We start from the raw sequence: 20,574 nt of genomic DNA on the forward strand, positions 1-20,574 counted from the left end.
GAGCCTCAAGAATATGAGGAGATGGGGTCAGAGAAGAAAGGGGCAGCCTGTGCAGGGTCTCGTAGGCTTTTTGTATGAATGAGCGGGGGATCTGTAGATGCCGTAAAGGAAGGTTCCAGGTGGGAGTCTCTCTCCAACCCTGGAAATGATGGAGACTTGGACCATGGGGTAGCAGTGCAGGTGGTGACAGAGGCTCAGATTCTCGGTGTCCTTTGATCAGGAAAACCACTAGGATTTGCTGGCGAATCAGATCAGATGTGGGCTGTGAGATACGGAGGGGTCCGGGTGATTCCAAGGTTGTTCAGACTTGCATGGACTACGTGAACAGAAGCCCTTGCCCTCTGGTTCCGTTAGATTTGCCACGGAGAGGGTTCTGGCATATCAGAGGGCGTGAATTTCCATCTGCAGCTTTCCCTCGCTAGGATGCCAGGGGCTGGCCAGGTCCTTTGACCAAAGGCCACAGCTCCGGTCAGGCAGCGCCCCTGCAGCTGATCTCTGAAGTTCCTACAAGGCTGCCTTGCCCTTTGAGACCCAGGGCCACGGCAGCTCCCCACCGTGATTAGCCTGGGGGTACCGCTCCATCCCTTACTGCTTTTCCTGAGCCCTTTCCACAAGTGGTAAATGCTCCTTTTAATAAATGGCCTTCCCTCAATGACTAGGCTTGAATGTGCTGTCTGTTTTCTGGCCGCCGAGGTAAGCACGGCTGGGAGGGGTGTGCTGTAGAGAAGGCACGGTGAAAGGGGGACAGGCACGGAGAGGTCCCCTTGGTACAGCCTCAAAGCCTTTTCTCTCAGTCGTCAGCGCCTATGGCTTAGCCGAGTCACAAAAGGTAGCTGACTCCTGGGAGGCCAGGGAGGAGGAGACAAAATCAGATTTTTTTTTTTTTTTTTTAAGAACAGTGTTCCTTTATAAGGGAATGTTTTCTTGTCTCTCTTCTGAGGTCAAGTTTCACCATTTTAAGCGCCTCTTGACAGCAAGGTTTATCCATCTAGCAATTTTTTGGTCTAGAGGAGCCCCGTGGGGCTTCATTTTTCAAGTCTCATAATAGACACAGGGATAGGACCGAAAAGAGATGGAGTTGAAGGTAGGAATAAACAAGCAAGAGAGGATCGGGCTTCGTGAGGAGTAAGGTAAGCTGAGAGCAGAGTTAGGGAGCTTTGGAGGAAGTACAGGTTTTCTGAATGCCACATATATCGTTTTAAAGACGGCTCAGGAGGGAGATCAAGGCTCAGCTGTGCCCCTCGGCCCTGAGAGTCCCTCGTCATTGTCCCAAACAGTCCAGAGGACCGGCCCCATTTCCTAAGCTGGTCCCCTGCAGCTTTTCTGCAGTTTGCAGAAAAGATACTTCCATTCCCTCAAATCTTACTTCGAGATTCAAAGACAGACACAAAAAGAAAAAGAAAACCTAGGCACCCAATTCAGAGCTGGGCTCTAAGCTTCCGCTCCAACTCGACAGCAACTCTGAAATGAATGTTTTCACAAAACGAAAGCTCCCTCACAGCCAGGGCCGTCCTGATGGAGAGGAAACGCACACAAAGAACATGGAGAAGTGACGGACACGGCACAGGAAAGGTGGAATGGGCTTTACTAGCAAAGGAATCTTCTCTGAAGACAATAGTGTTCCAAAAAAGGACATGTTTTTGGAAGCACGAGGGATGATTTTTATTGAAAATCTACTACATAGTAAACTCTCTTGTCACTTCTTCATTCCAAGGTTCAAAAATAAATATGAATTTATTTTTCAAGCACGGTGTGGACCTTGCTTGACGTTACTGGTGAGCTTTTTGCCAGGAAGGACTCCTGTCACGACACACCCCATGACACCACAATTCGGTGGGACCGAAACCATGATCTGAGAACTACACCTGTGATTGCATTCCATGTAGCTTAAGAAAAAAAATCGAGGTGTCACTGATTTTCCTTCCAGTCTTTCTTGCCTAGTATGTGTTCCTCCAAAATGGATTTGCCTGCAACACACAAAAACAACCTTGTGCTGCCTGACCCCTTAGGAAACTAACGGATGGAACAAAAGCCCTCCTGACAGTCCTGAGTATCCCATGACCTAAATAGCGGCGGTCCTTGGTAGCCAGCTCCATCTTCCCTCCTTTAATCGGAAAAGCTATCTTAACAGTTACAAAGTTAAACAAACCAACCAGCTTGCCAGATGTGTTTGTTGTTTACTAACAAACAATGGTCAAACATTTCTTCTCTGGACAGATAGCAAGTGTGGATCTAAAAAGTGTGTCTCCAAGCCCTAAATAAAGAGGAATTGTTCTCTAGAAAAAGATAATAAGCACTTCTTTTGGAGCCACGGGGTGAAGTCATCACAGCTCTTTTCTCGTGTCAGAGGAGAGACAGGAAATGCCATCTCTAGAGACCCAGAAAAATGCTCTTTGCTTTCTCCTGTAATAAGATGCTTTAGTTTCTCTTCAAACATAATAATAGACCTTTTAAAAATGCCTGATGGTATCTGGGGTGACAGCTGAACTTACTTTCATTTCAACTTTTTGGTTGAACCTTAAAAATATACAGGTAAAATCTATACAAATAAAATCAGCCCTGAAAAATTTTTTAGAAATTTCCTGGGGGCCAGGGGTAGCTGAGATAAAAAATCACAGGGAACCTAAAATAGGCAAACATTAACTTAAAGCAAAATGACAATGACAGGGACTTCCCCGGTGGCGCAGTGGTTAAGAATCCTCCTGCCAATACAGGGGACACGGGTTTGATCCCTGGTCCAGGAAGATCCCACATGCCTCGGAGCAACTAAGCCCGTGCGCCACAACTACTGAAGCCTGCACTCTAGAGCCCAACTACTGAGCCCAAGTGCAGCCAAAAATAAATAAATTAAATAAATAAATTAAAAAAAAAAAAAGACAATGACAAAGCTTCCAAGGAGATTTTACTGCACTGCAAGAAATCATACTTAGGCTGGATAAACAAACAGTGAGAATGTTTATTATTCACACGTTACAGTTAGGTACAACAGCCGCTCCTTTTACTATATATATATAATATATCATTAATTTTTAAAACTACATTTAAAAAAGCAAAATATGGCATTGATGTGAGAACAGCCACTTCAAAAATAGAAAAAAGTGGAAAAAAAAATAAAAAGAATAAACACTCAACTAAGGACAGCCAGCCATCTGGAATTTTAAATAAAACTCAGATTCCACAGATGAAAACAAAGGAACACAAAAACTTGAAAAGGCCAAGAGAAAAGGAGCTTCCAGAAAATATGTCTGTGACAAATATTAGAATTTCCTCAAAACCTACAGTGTGGTGGGTTTGAATGCTAGCAGCTTCTAAGCCTGACTCAGGATTAATTAACGTAGCAATAAATCTGTGTGTGTAGATCTTTATGTGGACCGTGTAGGAAAACTGTGAAGCATCTTCAGACCTGCTCAAGGGAGCATTCCGTCACTTCACTGAAGTCCCAAACCATAAACCCAGAAACGTTCCTGACAGGAGTTGCATTCTGCTTTTCTTCAGTAAGGCCTGTTTTCCCCCAAATTCATTTATAATAAAAATATCTTCTCAATGAACTTGTTTAAAGCTCCTAAAAATGCCTGCTTCCCAGTGCCATGTTTTCAGTTATTTAACTTCCCCCGTAACACTGACCATCCAGGCACTGGGCAGCACCCCCCACCTCTACCCTCCCCAGTCCAGGTCCAGGTCCAGCAGCCCCGGCCAAGTTTCCTTCATCCCCTCTCCAGCTGCTCCCCTACGCCACCGACCCTCTTATTCTCAGGCTGGCTTTTACTCCCCAGAACTCTCCCCACAACCACACTTTTTTTTCCCCTTGGCTTTGCCGTGCAGCTTGTGGGATCTTAGTTCCCCGACCAGGGACCCAACCCCAGGCCTCGGCAGTGCGAGCACTGAGTCCTAACCACTGGACCGCCAGGGAATTCCCCACATCCACACTTTTTACCTAGACTCCAGTAGTCTTTTTTAAGCTGTTCTTCAAAACAATCCCTTCTTTCACATCCCTTAAAGTTCTAATTCCTCTGAAGAATCCCAATTAACTCAGGATGAAAGGATCTTCAAATGATCAGTATTAAGCAGCAAATGACTCAGATTCCTCACTTGATCTCTTCCAAGGGTATGAAACTGTTCTTCCAAACCAAAACAAGGAAAATCGCCCTTAATAAGGACTTTAGATAGAGTTCGAGGTTGATGGGTGAAACGTTTGGGACAGTAATCCTTCCTTGGGCTGAAAGATCTTAAAATCTAACTCAAATCGTTCACTCGACAGGTGTTAATTCCACACCCACATGTGCAGGGTGTTGCTTTACTTGCGAATAAAACAAAGCCCCTTTCCTAGTGAAATAGTGGCCACAGCAGTAAGAGAAAGAGGGTAAGGAACTCAAGAGGAATGGGTGTGGGTAGAGGCAGCATTTAGATAGGGCGGTCTGGGAGGATGCTTGAGCAGAGACTTGAATAAAGTGTAGGAGTGAAATTGCAAAGCTCTCGGAAACACCCTTCCAAGCAGCAGGAACAGTTAATGCAGATGCTTTGAAGTCGGAAAGGGCTTGGCGTGTCCAAGGAACAGCTAGAAGCCAGTGCAATTAGACTGAGAGGAAGGATAAGGCAGAAGAAGGCGGCAAGGGCTAGACCGTGGACAGCCTCCCAAGCCACATGAGCACAATGGAAAGCTACTGGAAATTTTAAGAAGGGAAGGGACATTGTCTGATTTGCACTATCACAAGGTTGCACTGGCTTCTGCATGGAGAATGGACTGAATGGGGGCAGGAGGTGCAAGGAGACCAGGCAGGAGGATGGGGACCACCTGCCTAAGGATGAGCTGGTGGTGGAGACGGAGATGGGGAGCTGGACCACGGACCATGGGGCAAGCCTGGAAGCAGAGATGAATTAAAAATAAAAGGCTTAGGACAGTCCTCCAGATGAGAGATGATGAGAGACTGGATGTGGTGAGAAGTGTTTGGATTCAGAACAATTACTGAAGGGGGAGCTGACAGGACTTGACACTAGACAGAAGATGGGGCATAAGGGAAAAGTAAGTCCTGGGTGCCCCACGTTTTTGGCCAGAACAACTGGGTTAAAAAGGACTGCCATTCACAGATGGCAGGAATTGCAGATTGGAATGGGGCATGATAAAGGATAAACTTTGGGGAATCCAAAGTTTGTTTTGGACAGGTTGACAGGGCCACCGCATTGCACAACTCTGGGGCATCCTTCACCCTGTTGCCGGGCTCCAGGGCCTCTGCTGACAGCGGTGCGGACATGGGTGATGGGTGATGCTATATCAGACATCTAAGGGGAGATGACTGGATATAGGAGAGTCAGGTGAGACACACCACAGTAGTCAAGAAATTCTCACACTTTTTGGAAGAGAAAGAAGGTCTCATTCTAACTTACAAGGGGGAAATACAAAACCCAAAGTCGCATTTCAAATCCAAGAAATCAAGGACAGAATTTAAGGATCCTGATAATTAAGTATGTTACCCAATAAATGAGAAAATAAAATTTTTTTGGTTCACCAGGCCAGTGGTGTTGCAGTGACAGAACCACAGTGGGGACAGGGTGTTATTTAATTGAATGCCGCTATCACATGTTCTTTGAAAACAAAGAGAACAGAACAAAACAAAATACACCTAGACATACATTAAACCAGGGGCTATTAGTGGGTGCTGTATAAGCGTGACATGCAGAAGACCAACAACTTTTATAGGGTTTCCCGCATTTTGATTTATTTAAATAAATGCAGTAACATCAGTAAGGAAGAACAGCACTTTAGACCCACTGCTCCTTTTCCAGATCATGAAATCTAAAATCTGTCTTGCTTTTCTGTGTTTTCTTCCTACAGGTTCTGGCTTTATAGCAGATTATCCACAGTTGAATCTCAATAGAACTGAATAAATCAAAAACAGATTTGTAATTAGCTTGGTCATATAGATAAGCTCCTTTTACTTTTTGCTTTCCTTCATGCTAAGTTTTGTCTCTTTGCTGTCATCTCTTATAAAAACATGTTCTAGGGAGTGCCCTGGTGGTCCAGTGGTTAGGATTCAGCACTTTCACTGCTGTGGCCCAGGTCAGGGAACTGAGATCCCACAAGCTGCATGGCATAGAGCAGCCGAAAAACAAACCAACCAACAAAGACCAACCAAAAAACCAAAACATGTTCTAAACATACTAGAGTCAGTCTGGGCTGCAGAACTGCCTTATAGGAAATTAAGCCTCTTCATAAGTTTCATAAATACGACATAGCCAATACCTAAACTTTTTAATGTGTGGCTTTTATTTTATTTATTTATTTTAAAAATTTATTTATTTATTTATGGCTGAGTTGGGTCTTTGTTGCCGTGCGCGGGCTTTCTCTAGTTGCGGTGAGCTGGGGCTACTCTTCGTTGCAGTGAGCGGGCTGTAGAGCGCGGGCTCAGTAGTTGTGGCACTCGGGCTCAGTAGCTGTGGCACATGGGCTTAGTTGCTCCGCGGCACGTGGGATCTTCCCGGACCAGGGCTCGAACTCGTGTCCCCTGCACTGGCAGGCAGATTCTTAACCGCTGTGTAAATGTGTGGCTTTTAGTATCCATTTTTTTTTAAATTTATTTATTTATTTATTTATTTATTTATTTATTTATTTATTTATTTATGGCTGTGTTGGGTCTTCGTTTCTGTGCGAGGGCTTTCTCCAGCTGCGGTGAGCGGGGGCCACTCTTCATCGCGGTGCGCGGGCCTCTCACTGTCGCGGCCTCTCCCATTGCGGAGCACAGGCTCCAGACGCGCAGGCTCAGTAGTTGTGGCTCATGGGCCTAGTTGCTCCGCGGCATGTGGGATCTTCCCAGACCAGGGCTCGAACCCGTGTCCCCTGCATTGGCAGGCAGATTCTCAACCACTGCGCCACCAGGGAAGCCCTAGTATCCATTTTTAAACATTTCCAAAACCTTGGGGGAAAATTTCATATTGTCAATTCTCAGTAATGTGGGGTCTTGCAAGCATTATCTGAGATTTATAAAAATTTTAGTGAGTCACTGAAGGTATAATTATTTCCTCCAGAACTCTTCAGATAACCATTGCCAAAAAAGTGATTCTGCTCCTGGCCAACATTTCGTAATCAAGCGTTCTTTCCACCTGCCAGGAGAAACGTAGTTGGAGGTTCCAGTAAATGTTGGCTGGAAATTCCTCATTCCCCTCCTGGAGCCTTAAATCTCCATAAATCCCTCATATGTGGTTAGTGGTGACCACTACAGATAACCCTACCCAGACTCAAAGGTTGGAGCTGAATCTCTCTCTCTAAAATTCTTTAATAACTTGATTCAGAGTGCAAAAATTGCTAGTAAGAGCATATTTATAATAGTTCTTTCAGAGGAATCTATCTGATAGAAACTCTGAATTACCCACATCTCAGATAAGCCAATTCACACCCAAGTTGGTCCTTTCAGCAACTTGGGAATCTCATCTTTTCTTCTTTTAAAGACCATCAATCTCACAAATGGCCAAAGTTGAACCAAGAACCATGAATCTGGTCTGCTTTGACCTCATATTCTCATTTCTGGGAATTTAGCTTGGAGAAATAATCCCCACCTCCCACACAAAGAAAACAGCTACAAAAGTAAAGAATTCACGGCAGTATTATTTATATAACTAACTAACTAAATAAATAAATAATCAGAAACCACTAATAACCTATGATCAAACAGTAATTAGTTAAGTGAATTATGTGTTAGAATAATACATAGCCACTAAAATTCTAATTATGAAAACTATATAGTTTCATGTAGAAACATATAAAGTGTTTATGATATTGAATGGGGAATAAAGAAAAACAAATTATACCTATACTAGGACTAATACCCTTAGATATTATATGTATATTATATCCATATATAGAGGATATCAATACTTCGCTATATAAATAACTATATATCTATAAATGACATCCAAAAGGAAACTTGGAAAAATGATTTTGATTGATAAGAATTGTGAGTTTTTGTTCTTTAATTCAGAGTTTTAGTAACATTCTTTAAAAACTTTGGTAACTAATCAATGAATCACAGCAACTCCCCTTAAAAAGGGAAAGTAAATAAAAGAAACAGACGTTCTTATTGTATGTGGTCAGCTTAAAGAGATGATGAATCTTGTACTTCCTGTAAGTTTATAAAAATCTAGGAAAATCAGGCAAGTATAAAATGTCTAAACTTTACACATTAAAACTAATCATGTTGTCTTAGAAAGAACTGTTGATTTTCCACTTATTTCTATCCATTATCATTGAACACCAGTAAATCCCAGACATTGTCACAGGATCAGATGCATTGATAATTTATGTTTGAGAATAAAAGACTGAAGGCAAAACAAAGGAACGGTCACTGTGTGCTTTGACTTATATTCACCCCAAGGACTGGCCACTGAGTCCATCACCTCTAAAGAGAAGGTGAGCATCTTGACAAAAATACAATTGCTTTAAGTGGAGCCCATGAGGTGAAGAAATTAAGAGCCCCCCTCCTCTCAGGCTTCCAGGAGTGTTGGTGTTTCTTAATGAGAACTGCTGCTGGCTTGAACACCAGGCTTAGGAAAGAACCTCAACAGCTGTGCTCTTGCAAATGGCAAGTCAAAGCTCTCTTTTAAAGAATTTCCTTTTACAAAATCAACATATTCTCATCAAAATGAGCAAACGGATTTTTGTGTGTCAGGACCAACACTGGTTATTCATAATATTATGTGAGTGAGCTGCATTGTAATAGGAGAACATAGCATATGTGGAAACTGCTGCATAAAAATCACATTTTCTCAAGTCTACAAATAACAAACGCTGGAGAGGGTGTGGAGAAAAGGGAACCCTCCAACTCTGCTGGTGGGAATGTAAGTTGGTGCAGCCATTATGGAAAACAGTATGGAGGTTCCTCAGAAAACTAAAAATAGAACTACCATATGATCCAGCAATTCCACTCCTGGGCATATACTGAGACAAAACTATAATTCAAAAAGATACACGCACCCCTATGTTCACAGCAACACTATTCACAATAGCCAAAACATGGAAACAACCTAAATGTCTATCAACAGATGAATGGAAAAAGAAGATGTGGTACATATATACAATGGAATACTACTCAGCCATAAAAACGAACGAAATAATGCCATTTGCAGCAGCATGGATGGACCTAGAGATTATCGTACTAAGTGAAGTAAGTCAGAAAGAGAAAGACAAATACCATACGATATCACTTACATGTGGAATCTAAAATATGGCACAAATGAACCTACCTATGAAACAGAAACAGACTCACAGACATAGAGAACGAAGCCAGGGGCAGGGGGGCGGGGGTGGTGTGGTGGGGAGGGAGAGGGACGGACTGGGAGTTTGGGGTTTAGTAGATGCAAACTATTACATTTAGAATGGATAAACAACAAGGTCCTACTGTATCGCACAGGGAACTATATCCAATCTCCTGGGGTAAACCATAATGGAAAAGAATTTTTTTTTTATGTTGACAAAGTCTTTTCACACTTTTTTTTTTTCTTTTTTTGGCCGCACCACGCGGCATGTGGGATCTTAGTTCCCAGACCAGGGGTCAAACCTGTGCCCCCTGCTGCGGAAGCGCAGAGTCTTTCTTAACCGCTGGACCACCAGGGAAGTCCCAAAAGAAATGTATATATATGTGTGTGTAACTGAGTCACTCTGTTGTACAGCAGAGACTGGCATAACATTGTAAATCAACTATACTTCAATAAAAAATAAAATAAATTTTAAAAAATCATCCTTTCTCCCAAAAACATGAACAGCAAGTACTATCCTATTTTACTTTTAAGACTTCAAGAGTTTTTAAAATTAATTTTTATTGGAGTATAGTTGATGTACAATGTTGTGTTAGCTTCTGCTGTACAGCAAAATGAATCAGTTATACCTTTAAGACTTTAAGCTTTTGTTTAAGATCAAACAGCTGGCTCATGAGCACGATATGGCCTCAGGGGCAAGGAGAATATCCATCTCTCCCACTACCTTACTGTATTCTACTTCCTTTCAAATGCATTCAAAAAAGGAAGGAAACCTCATCTGTTTGCATGGTGAGCTATTTCTCACCAGGCACTCTTGTTAGAGATTCATCTATTCCAACATCGCAAAATCTATATGAAAAATAATTTTCTACTAGTATTCTGAACTGAACTTGGAAATCCTCTCTATATGCAGTAACGAGATCCAGCAGTAATCCTGTAAATTCTAAATCATCCCTTTGGGCAGGGAGGATTTCGCCACTGTATCAAATGGCCCAAAATGTATTAGGCTGATGGTTAAGAATGGTACTTTAGCAAGACACTATTTGTAGTCAGCCATGAGAAACAGTAACTCCACCTAAAATTTTAAAAGCGGCTTGTTTTCAATGCCATCAGCCAATTCAACATTTTTTAGACTGGTCCTGTTATGGACAATATGTTATGACATATGGTCACAAGGAGACCTGTATATGCTCCTGTTTTCTGTAATAAACCCTGATCAAACCCTTTCTGGAGTAGAAAGGAGATTCTGTATTGAGAAACAGAATGACCTGATGGAAGGTACCAGATATGCAGTGCCTATATATCAATACACAGAATGTGGTGCTAGGCGGTTTGTACCTGTTTTCTTGCGATCCTCCCCTGAACTCGGGAAGGTGGTTTATTATAATCAGCCTCAGTTACAGATGCAGAACTGGCTGCTCAGAGAGTTATATAACCTGCCTAAGGTTTCCTAGCTGGTGGGGCTGCCCGGGTCCTGAGTGGGTTTGTTGACTGCAGAGCGTGGGTCCTTTCCTCTCCTCCCTGCCTGCCAGGAGCTGCGGCTCTCTGGACATACTGCTGATTGAGGCTCTCCTCTCCTCTAAAGAAGATCTGAAGTTCACTGTCAGCCCTTCATGGTCCCGCATCAAAGCAGCAACTGGATTTGACCCCAGAAGAGCTGGATTTGGGCTCTCGCTCTGTTGTGGCACTTCTGCTGATAATTACCGTCACCAGAAAGTGGAAACCATCACATTCTCCTATGGTTTTGACAGTCATCCTTATGAAAATTAGATCACTTACTAAGAAAAGTCAGGGTAGCCAAAAGTGAAAGGTTGCAAGGAGAAATACTGCATAGTGTGAGATGATCTCAAGGAGCCCTTTCTACAGCTGACTGCTGATGGAGACCTTCACACCAGTTAGCCCAGCATTCTTGGGGGTCAGTTCAAGAAAATAACTCAGTGGGAACCAGAGCATGTGTGTGAATGCGCGCTGCCCTGAGAGGTGGGCTGCCTGGTAACAAAATGTAAGATAATGAGCACAATGTATAAGATAACAGCCCTCCCCCTCCCCCAGGGATGCTGTGAGGATAGAAGTCAGTTATTATAACCTGTAAAAACGATCCCTTGAGGCCAAACAGTTAAATATCCAATATTATGAGAGTAATTTTAGAAATCAGAGAACATCAACACAATGCCACATCATGCAGTCATTCAAAATAATGGTAGCTATTACCCACATAATAAACAAAGCAGAAATGTTCATGATGCATGATAGCAAAACACCACAAATGTACATATACTTACTGATACTCTTTCTAGAATTTTAAAAGGTTTCACAATTTCCAAAATTTTCATCTCAATAGAATTACAAAAGGCTTTAAGAAAGCACACTGTTTACAGCTCCTCTCAACAGAACATCTGACTCAGAGAAGCATACATGCAGTTCTCCTTAAAATAAAAGGAACGCTATGCATCGCAAGATATTATTTAACGTGTGTCTGCACCACCTATAATTTACTCATTAAATTACTATAATTTTTTATTAAAAAAGGAAAAGAATTCAAAGTACAGACATGACAGACTGTAAAAAAGACATGATTACCAGTGAGTAAATAAAACAAAAGGACACAATCATAACACAGCAAAGAAATACAAGGATCTGCAACTAGTGAAACGAAGTCTAACTGAGAACTAAGCTATGCCGAAGAAGGCTGCTTCTGCTTCTCAATTCTTTCTTTCACTCCAAGAGTATTGATCAAGAGCCTGCTTTGTGTCACACTGGGCACCGTTCCAGGGACTGAGAATACAACAGTGGACAAGAAAACTCTTGCCCTAGTGGAGCTTACAGCGTGGGGTGAAAGAAAAACAAACAAGTAAATACATAAAATGTTAGATGCTGGTTAAGTACTAAAGAAAAATAAAGCAGGGGGAGGTGGTAGGAATGGGGTGGAGAAGGTGGGGGGACTTTGTACTTTTAAATAAGGTAAACAAGATAGACTTCAATGAGATGATATTCCTGAGAAAGAAGTCAGGAAGTGAGTTCTGCAGATACCTGGGGGAAAAGCTTACCAAGGCGAGAAAAGCCAGTGCAAAGGCCCAGGGGCAGGATCGCACAGGGCATTGATCGCACAGGGTAAGAAGGCCACATGGTTGGAGGGGGAGAATTCAAATAAGTAGGAGGAGGCCAAGTTATGTGGGCTTCACATTTCATGATTCACTCCAGAAATACAATTAATGATTCCTACTAAGGTAAGTGCACAGTTTTTGTTTAGGGTGTTGGCTAAAATGCTAAACTGTATGAGTGAAGGAAGGTCAGCAAGAGATACAAGCCACTGACCAAAGTAACAAATAAGAAGAAGGCATAAACTTTGCAAGGTCAAGGGCAAGTCAGGAACGAGGGAAGTAGTCCAGCATTGTGTTCAGATTTATTGTGTTTACTTTATGATTATATTAGGTATTTTGCTTAATTCCAAACCTTAATATTCTGTTTCACTTCTTCCTTTCCATCATATAAAAGAAAAGCTCTCCTTTAGTGCATGGTCTATAGAGACTGTCACCTAATTGGAGCTCTGGTGCAGGGTTTCTCAGCCCCTATGGACATTTTGGACCAGGTAATTCTTTGTCGCGGAGGCTGTTCTGAGTGTTATAGGGTGTTTGACAGCACCTTTGGGCTCTACCCACTACATGCCAGCAGCAACCCCCCAGCTATAATGCCCCTAATAACCAAAAATGTCTCCAGACATTGACAAATGTTTGCTGGGGTGGGGAGCAAAATTGTGCCTGCTTGGTAATCACTGCTTTAATGTGAATAGATAAAAACATCAGCTCGGTGTATTAGCTCTTTTTTTAATCCAATGGGTTGATCCTAAGGCATATATCTCTTCCTAACTTCTAAACATACCCAAAGCTATTTGCTACATATTTACAGTTCAGAAAGAACTAAACTCCTCAGATGTTCCAAACACCTTCCTGTCTCAGGGCCTTTGCACGGTTGCTCCCTCTGTTGAATGTTTGTCCCATGCAACTTCTACTTGTCCCTCAAGTCCTGTTAAAGCCTTAACTGTCAAGCCTCCCGGGAAGCTTTCCCATGATCCAGAGCATAAGCATGTTAGGTGTTCCCATTCATTATATGTTCTCACATATGTACTCGTACTTTGTCAAAACTATCACAACTGCAATTAAATAATTATTTTGGTCATTATTATTTAATATCTCCACCATTTCAGCAAGAACCCTATTAATCTTGTTGTCTCATGTATCTCCAGAGCATTAAAAGAATTACTGTGGACTCAAATTTATATAGAAAAGCATATCACTGGCCAACTTTGGTACTTTATTACTAACAAATTATTATGCACCTCACAGGCGATCAAAGTACAATGATACAGACCACCATGGCTTAATGATAAATCTCTTAGGGCAAAATCTTGACTATGAATATACTTTACTTGAGGGTACATTTTTCCCTTTTGTTAACAACAAAAGCTATGAAAAGATTGTAATGATGACAAAAGGAACAAAAAGGCCCTCTTCATTAGATGACAATGAATGAGCCATGGAACGAAGTGGCTGTAACTGAGGTCATCTTTCTGGCTCTTTTGAACTCCTTATAACATTTATTTTAACACAGTTTATTCCACACAGCGTACATCATATTGTATTGCTTACTCTTGTATATCCGATAGCCGCAAATATATTTAAATTCCTCAAAGGGGTTAGTATTCTGGGATCCACAAATGAGTTTCAGAATGTCCGAGGGATGCTTGAAATCGGATGTAAAGACCTAGAAACACTTTCTACGAACAGGGTCAGGAATGTTTATACGCGTCTCAAAGGTGGCAATTTAAGACCCACCATCTCATATGATTCCATTTATTGATAATTTTAAAACTTGTAGGGATACTCCCATCATCTTTGGTCCATCTTTTAGGAAGAAAAAACAAATTTTAGTTACCGATTTCCTCTCCTGCTTCAATTCCTGGACGTAGCGTGCTAACTCCACGGTGATCTGGGAGGTCATATTCTCGGAGATGACTTCATGCTGCCCAGCATAATCGTTCATCTCATTCAGGGTGGAAAGGAAGGCTTTACATGCTGTATACCTACAGAACAGAATGCACACCACTCCTTTTCAAACAAGGCCCATCCTCTCTCATGTTGCTTCCCACCAGCGATACAGTAATTAAAATCAGGTTAATTTGCATCCAGTTCCCATAGGGTCTTGACAATTCATTACACATAAGAGGGTTCTCATCAAAATGGCGCAGAATAAATTACAACTGAAATATTTTTCATTTTGTGAAGCCAAATTGCCCTACATAAGGCAATATTTGGCTTTGTTAATAGCCCACATATAACCCAAAATACATATACGTACTATAGGTACTAATGTCATGGATATTTAGATCTAACTTATAGACAATACTTTTGGGCTTTTCATGTTAAGATGTCTTAATTGCTGTCTGAACAGACATATTTCTTGGATGAATGAGACACCTGATATTACAAAACCAAATCAAGATGTAGAATGCACAGTCCACACTTCCTGTATTTGCTTAGATTATATTCTAAGCTTATCCTAATTACCTTAATTGAAACAATCTGGAATAGGTCTAGTGACTCAGTATAACTTATTTCAGTAGGTTTTTATTGTCTTTCCCCCAATTTAAAAACTGACACAGATATGAATGAGGAAGGCAACTTGTTTTTGTAGATATATCTACAAAATATATGTAGATTTCCTTTATAATCATCAACAATGCCATACAGATATTACCACATAACGATCAGTGATAAACACACCTGTATTCTTCTTCCTCCTTCGAGTTCTTTTTAGGTTGGTATTTCTTCGAAAGATTCCTAAAACAAAAAGACAGACATGTCACCTTATACAGAAGGATAATTGAGAAATGAGGAATGAACGAAGTCAGTGCTTTTGTTTACAAGTTAAAAAAAGAAGTCACAAAATGTCCACAGCTGAAATCCATTTATTTCCTTCCATCTTTCAGCGTGAAAGACTTGCATAGCTTTGACTCTTTTACCTAAAGGTAGAGCAAATAAGAACAGAAATGGTCGCCAACTGGTCATTTACCTGGATGTTAAGACCTGACATTATTTAACTGGAGAGGGCAGACCATGTGTTTCTATGCAACCATTATTGCTCTAAATCCAAGGCAAGCATATGGACTGAGTCCAAATGTTTAAATGAAAAATCAAAGTGTCAAGGGCAGGTTTTCAAGGCTGTGTGCTGCTCTCCCAAAACCTAATGAAAACTACTTGTGAATAAGTCTTCTTGAAGGAAGTAGAGACAATATTGGGGGGATGGTTATGCTAAGCCAGTTAGCAAGGAGAACTTTTAACCTGCTTAGCAGGCTTGCACTGAACACACTCAGATGAGTCAAAATTGCTCTAATCTCTCTTCCTAATCCCATCTCCAGGTCAAGAATCCAGATACTCCCCTCTACATTCTGCATGCTTCAAGTTACACAAAAACTAAGAGGTAATCTTGAAAAAAGAAAACTCACTAACATTTGTTCCACTGATTGATTTCTTTTGGGTCCTGATTTTGGCTTGTGTAGTTAGAAGAACAGCCATAGAGGGACTTCCCTGGTGGTCCAGTGGTTAAGAATCCATCTTGCAATGCAGGGGACACCAGTTCGAACCCTGGTCAGGGAACTAAGATCCCACATGCCGCAGGGCAACTAAGCCCATGCGCCACAACTAGAGAGAAGCCCTAACGATGCAACGAAAGATCCCACGTGCCACAACTAAGACCTGATGCAGCCAATAAATAAATAAATAAATATTGAAAAAAAAAAAGGAAGAAGAACAGCCATAGATAAAGAAGATGTGGTACATATATACAATGGAATACTACTCGGTCATTAAAAAGAATGAAATAATGCCATTTGCAGCAACATGGATGGACCTAGAGTAAGGATGGACCTTACTAAGTGAAGTAAGTCAGAAAGAGAAAGATAAATACCATATGATATCACTTATATGTGGAATCTAAAATATGGCACAAATAAACCTATCTACGAAACAGAAACAGACTCACAGACATAGAGAACAGACTTGTGGTTGCCAAGGGGGAGAGGGCTGGACTGAGAGTTTGGGGTTAGTAGATGCAAACTATTACATATAGAATGGATGGACAACAAGGTCCTACTATATAGCACAGGGAACTATATTCAGTGTCCTGGGATAAACCATAACGGAAAAGAATATGAAAAAGAATGTGTGTGTGTGTGTGTGTGTGTGTGTATATATATATATATATATATATATATATATATATAGCTGAGTCACTTTGCTGTACAGCAACTAACATCAACTATACTTCAATTAAAAAAAAAAGAAGAAGAACAGCCCTAGGAGAGGACTAGTGGTCCACAGTGGGACTCTTCATATGACAGCATCTCAGTATTCACTTCCCTGTTTATTCCATGTTGCTATTCCTCTTTCATAGTAGCTACTTTCATTATTTCACATTCTATTTCTTTCATTTCCCCTGAATCTACAGATGTGCCTAGAAAAGTGTGCAATAATAAATTTACAGGGCTTCCCTGGTGGTGCAGTGGTTGAGAATCTGCCTGCCAATGCAGGGGACACGGGTTCGAGCCCTGGTCTGGGAAGATCCCACATGCCGCGGAGCAACTAGGCCCGTGAGCCACAATTACTGAGCCTGCGCGTCTGGAGCCTGTGCTCCGCAACAAGAGAGGCCGCGATAATGAGAGGCCCGTGCATCGCGATGAAGAGTGGTCCCCACTTGCCGAAACTAGAGAAAGCCCTCGCACAGAAACGAAGACCCAACACAGCCATAAATAAATAAATAAATAAATAAATAATTTTTAAAAGTTACTGTAAATTTACAATTTTGATCATGGTACGTTTTACAGACAAAGCGAAATGTGAGTTCACCTCTAACAGGTGTTACTAGGTGACATGAGAGGCAGAGGACTTTAGTAAAAAGGACATTGCTCTGGGAATCCAGAGGCCATGTGACTAGATGGTGTAACCTCAGACAAAGCAATGGGCAAGCCTGTGCTTCCAGTTTCTCATCTCTAAGCCCGAGGCAGGTGGGTGAAATGACCTCTATTGTCCCTTAAAGTTTGTAAATTCCCAGGGAATATATATCACCCAATAGAATAGTGATTGTTGCAATTACTTTAAAAAGAAGGCATGGGTATATAACAATTTAAAAATTATAATTAGACAAACTGATGAAAGAAAAATGTACTGACTTGGAGGTTGCTATCACGTGAGCTATGCTTAAACAAACTACATTGTGTTCTCTCTACTGATACTCTGGATACACAGCAAAGATTATCTAATAGATCTAGATTTGAAAGAATGTGAAAAAGCAGTATTTCCTCTAAGCATGTGCCTTAAGAGAAAAATTAATGCAAAAGAGAGAAATTTTTGTTTTTAATTTAATTTAATTTTTTAACATCTTTATTGCAGTATAATTGCTTTACAATGGTGTGTTAGTTTCTGCTTTATAACAAAGTGAATCAGCTATACATAGCTGATTCACTTTGTTAAAAGAGAGAAATCTTATATATTGAAAGCACGGTAGAATTCTTTGAGTTGCCTACCACATTTAGTCCTTAAAAAGGTAGATTTAATAAAAACAATAGCTCCGACTTACATGTACCAGGAATAAAAGGGGAGCCATGGAAAGCAGATGACTAATCAATAGGTTATTTTCCAAATATATTTAAAGCAGCATATATGGGACCTGCAGTATTGAAAAGCCTAGAGGTTGCATGTGAGATATTTTTAGTGCATGGTTTTAAATATTGACCATTTCTTCCGCTAACTATAAATTACAAATGGAAAATGTCACTTCTAAATTCACATCTTATATAAAAACTCATTCAAAACTGTTATTTTAGAGGTTGATTTAAATCTACATTTTCTTTTTAGCTTTCAGTCATTAGCAGCCGTAAAAATAACTTAAACTTTATATCTAGTTGAAGGAAACATAGCTTGAAGAGATCCAGGTGAAACCAGTACTTTTTATAGTTCCGTTTTACCAGTCAAATCCTAAACAGGATTAAAGACCAGTTGTGGGTGCTCTCCAGTAAAAACGGTCCAGTACTGAAGAATGAGTATCACTTTGACGATGTTAGCATATATAGCATTCAAAATGCTTCTTAAAAGCATCAATGAATATTTCACTCTATAAACACCAGCAGAAAACTAAAAGCTTAAGAGGTCTATAAGAGAACTTCAGATCTAAGGATATTTCTCTCAGGGACCACTACAAAAAAAAGAGCAACTTGCATTTCCATTCTCTGGCGGTGGGCTTTCTCGCCCCATTTGTATGAGGTTATTTTAAAAATAAGCAAGCAAATAAACACCAAAAGCACCTTTAAATTTATGGGGTCCTTCTGAGAAATTTAAATTGTTTTATATACTCGCTCTTCAGATAGGCTAATTGAAAGGTAAGAGGAAAACAGATATCTTTTAATAAAGATACTGGATTTAAATTTGGTTGGTCCTAAGAACTGCAGTTAGGCTTTTAAAAAGGAAACACTTGGGCCTCATTCCAGACCCTCTGAAATGGAAGGTCCAAGGCTGGACATAGGAATGTTTTGTGTTGTTGTTGTTTTTTTTAATCTGTCTTTTATATTTTAAAAGCTCACCACAGATTGCCAGATAAAGATGGCACAATAAAATCTGATCAGAGAATTGTGCTTTTCCAACAAGAGGTGAAATAAAAGCCAGGAAATTTTCAACAGCAGAAAATAAACCAATGAAGAAAGGCACATAACCTCAATCTACACACTTTGAGAAGCGGTGACCAGCGTGAGGGACAGAAGATTCTGGAACAGTGTAGAACAGATGCTTGAGTCCACAAAACCCTGAAAGCCGATTCAGACAGAAGTAAACTGAGGGGTGAGTAAGCACTCAGGGAACAGTGACAGAAAAGATCTGAGAGGAAGACATGCAGGCCGACCACCCTGATTCCAGGGCTTGGCAGGAGCTGGGGCTGGCCACCTGGGCCTCTACTTCCCAGGGCTGCAGGCTGAATGCCTGGGGAAGATCACCACAAAACCTAGGGATTCCCAAGGAATAGGGGTGAACGCCTTTGACCTAATGGAGTGAATGCTAAAACAGAGCCTCTAACAAAGTTTCAGAACAGACAACAAAACTCAGAGTCTCAAAGACAAGATGTACAAAAACAAGTGCTTTTGAGACCATGCCCCATGGGGTTAATAGAAACTGGTGACTAACAGAAATTCTTGAGCTTGCCTTCCAGTTTATTAAAAACCCCTTCACGTGTAACCTGCCTTCACCGATCAAGCCGATGCTTTAATTGTTGCTACAAAAGGCTTAGTTGTCCTCCAAGCATCACACAGCCGAAACAATAAGATGTTTGCCTGGGTTGTTTTCCAGGAACTTAGAGCTAGCTGTGTCTAGCTCAAGCTCAAGCCAGCTAAGACTGGTTGGGACTACCTAAAACAGGGCCTGCACAGGTGTCTGGTAAAGGACATTTTGACACCAGAGGGCCAAAAACCCCACCTTCAGATCATGCTAAGCGCCTCCATTTTTGAACATGCATCCCATGAAGAAGCAAGTAACTCAGATATGCCTGCACAGAACACTAATTACCTCACCTTTTCCCTACCTGCAATCACCTTTCCCCACGCCTAAGACCACCCTGCTTCTTTATGCCATAAATATCCCAAGTCCCTCGCCTTCAGGGAGGTGGATCTGAGACTTGTTCTCCTATCTCCTCGCTTGGCTGCCTTGTGAATAAACCCTTTCCCTGCTGCAAACCTCGGCGACTCAGTGTTTGGCTTGCTGCATGTTGGCAAATGAACCTGGTTTGGCAACACTTTCGCCCACCTTACCCTATAAGGGAGCTCAGAGGGAAAGACCAATGGCACCGGAAGCACAGCAGTGATCATTCACATTCTATCAGATCAAACAGGGGCACTGGTGTTGCTTGTGTTAATAACAAAAACATGCTTAGGCATCAACCTAAGACGTTTACATGTTTTATCTCATTAAGTCCCCTCAAGACCCTTATAAGGTGGGAATTATCGTCATTATTATTATTCACATATTACAAATGAAAAAGACAAAGTACAGAGAGTAATTTGTCCCAAATCATATTACTATTAAGTGGAAGAACATCCCAGGCATTGGGACTCTAGAGTCTGTTACTTGAAACCACTTCACTAAACTGCCTGTATTAAATATAAGCAAGGTGAAAAGATGCAGTATGTAATACAGAAGAAAAGGAAGGGACTTCCCTGGTGGCGCAGTGCTTAGGAATCCGCCTGTCAATGCAGGGGACACAGGTTCGATCCCTGGTCCGAGAAGATCCCACATGCCG

At 41.2% G+C, this 20,574-nt stretch overlaps 1 protein-coding gene across 11 annotated transcripts in view; it reads right to left on the reverse strand.

The window, feature by feature from the left end:
• FNBP1 (formin binding protein 1) overlaps window positions 1–20,574 on the reverse strand; it is a 143,521-nt gene that overhangs the window by 63,223 nt on the left and 59,724 nt on the right. For all 11 annotated transcript variants that reach the window (XM_036854780.1, XM_036854777.1, XM_036854771.1 and 8 more), the window contains exons 3-4: window positions 15,024–15,080; window positions 14,176–14,323 (exon numbers count right to left, since the gene is read on the reverse strand). In XM_036854780.1, the coding sequence (XP_036710675.1) occupies window positions 14,176–14,323; window positions 15,024–15,080 (205 nt within the window). The remainder of the gene's footprint in view (window positions 1–14,175; window positions 14,324–15,023; window positions 15,081–20,574) is intronic.

The sequence above is a fragment of the Balaenoptera musculus genome, chromosome 6, assembly GCF_009873245.2.
Source record: "Balaenoptera musculus isolate JJ_BM4_2016_0621 chromosome 6, mBalMus1.pri.v3, whole genome shotgun sequence".
NCBI lineage: Eukaryota > Metazoa > Chordata > Mammalia > Artiodactyla > Balaenopteridae > Balaenoptera > Balaenoptera musculus.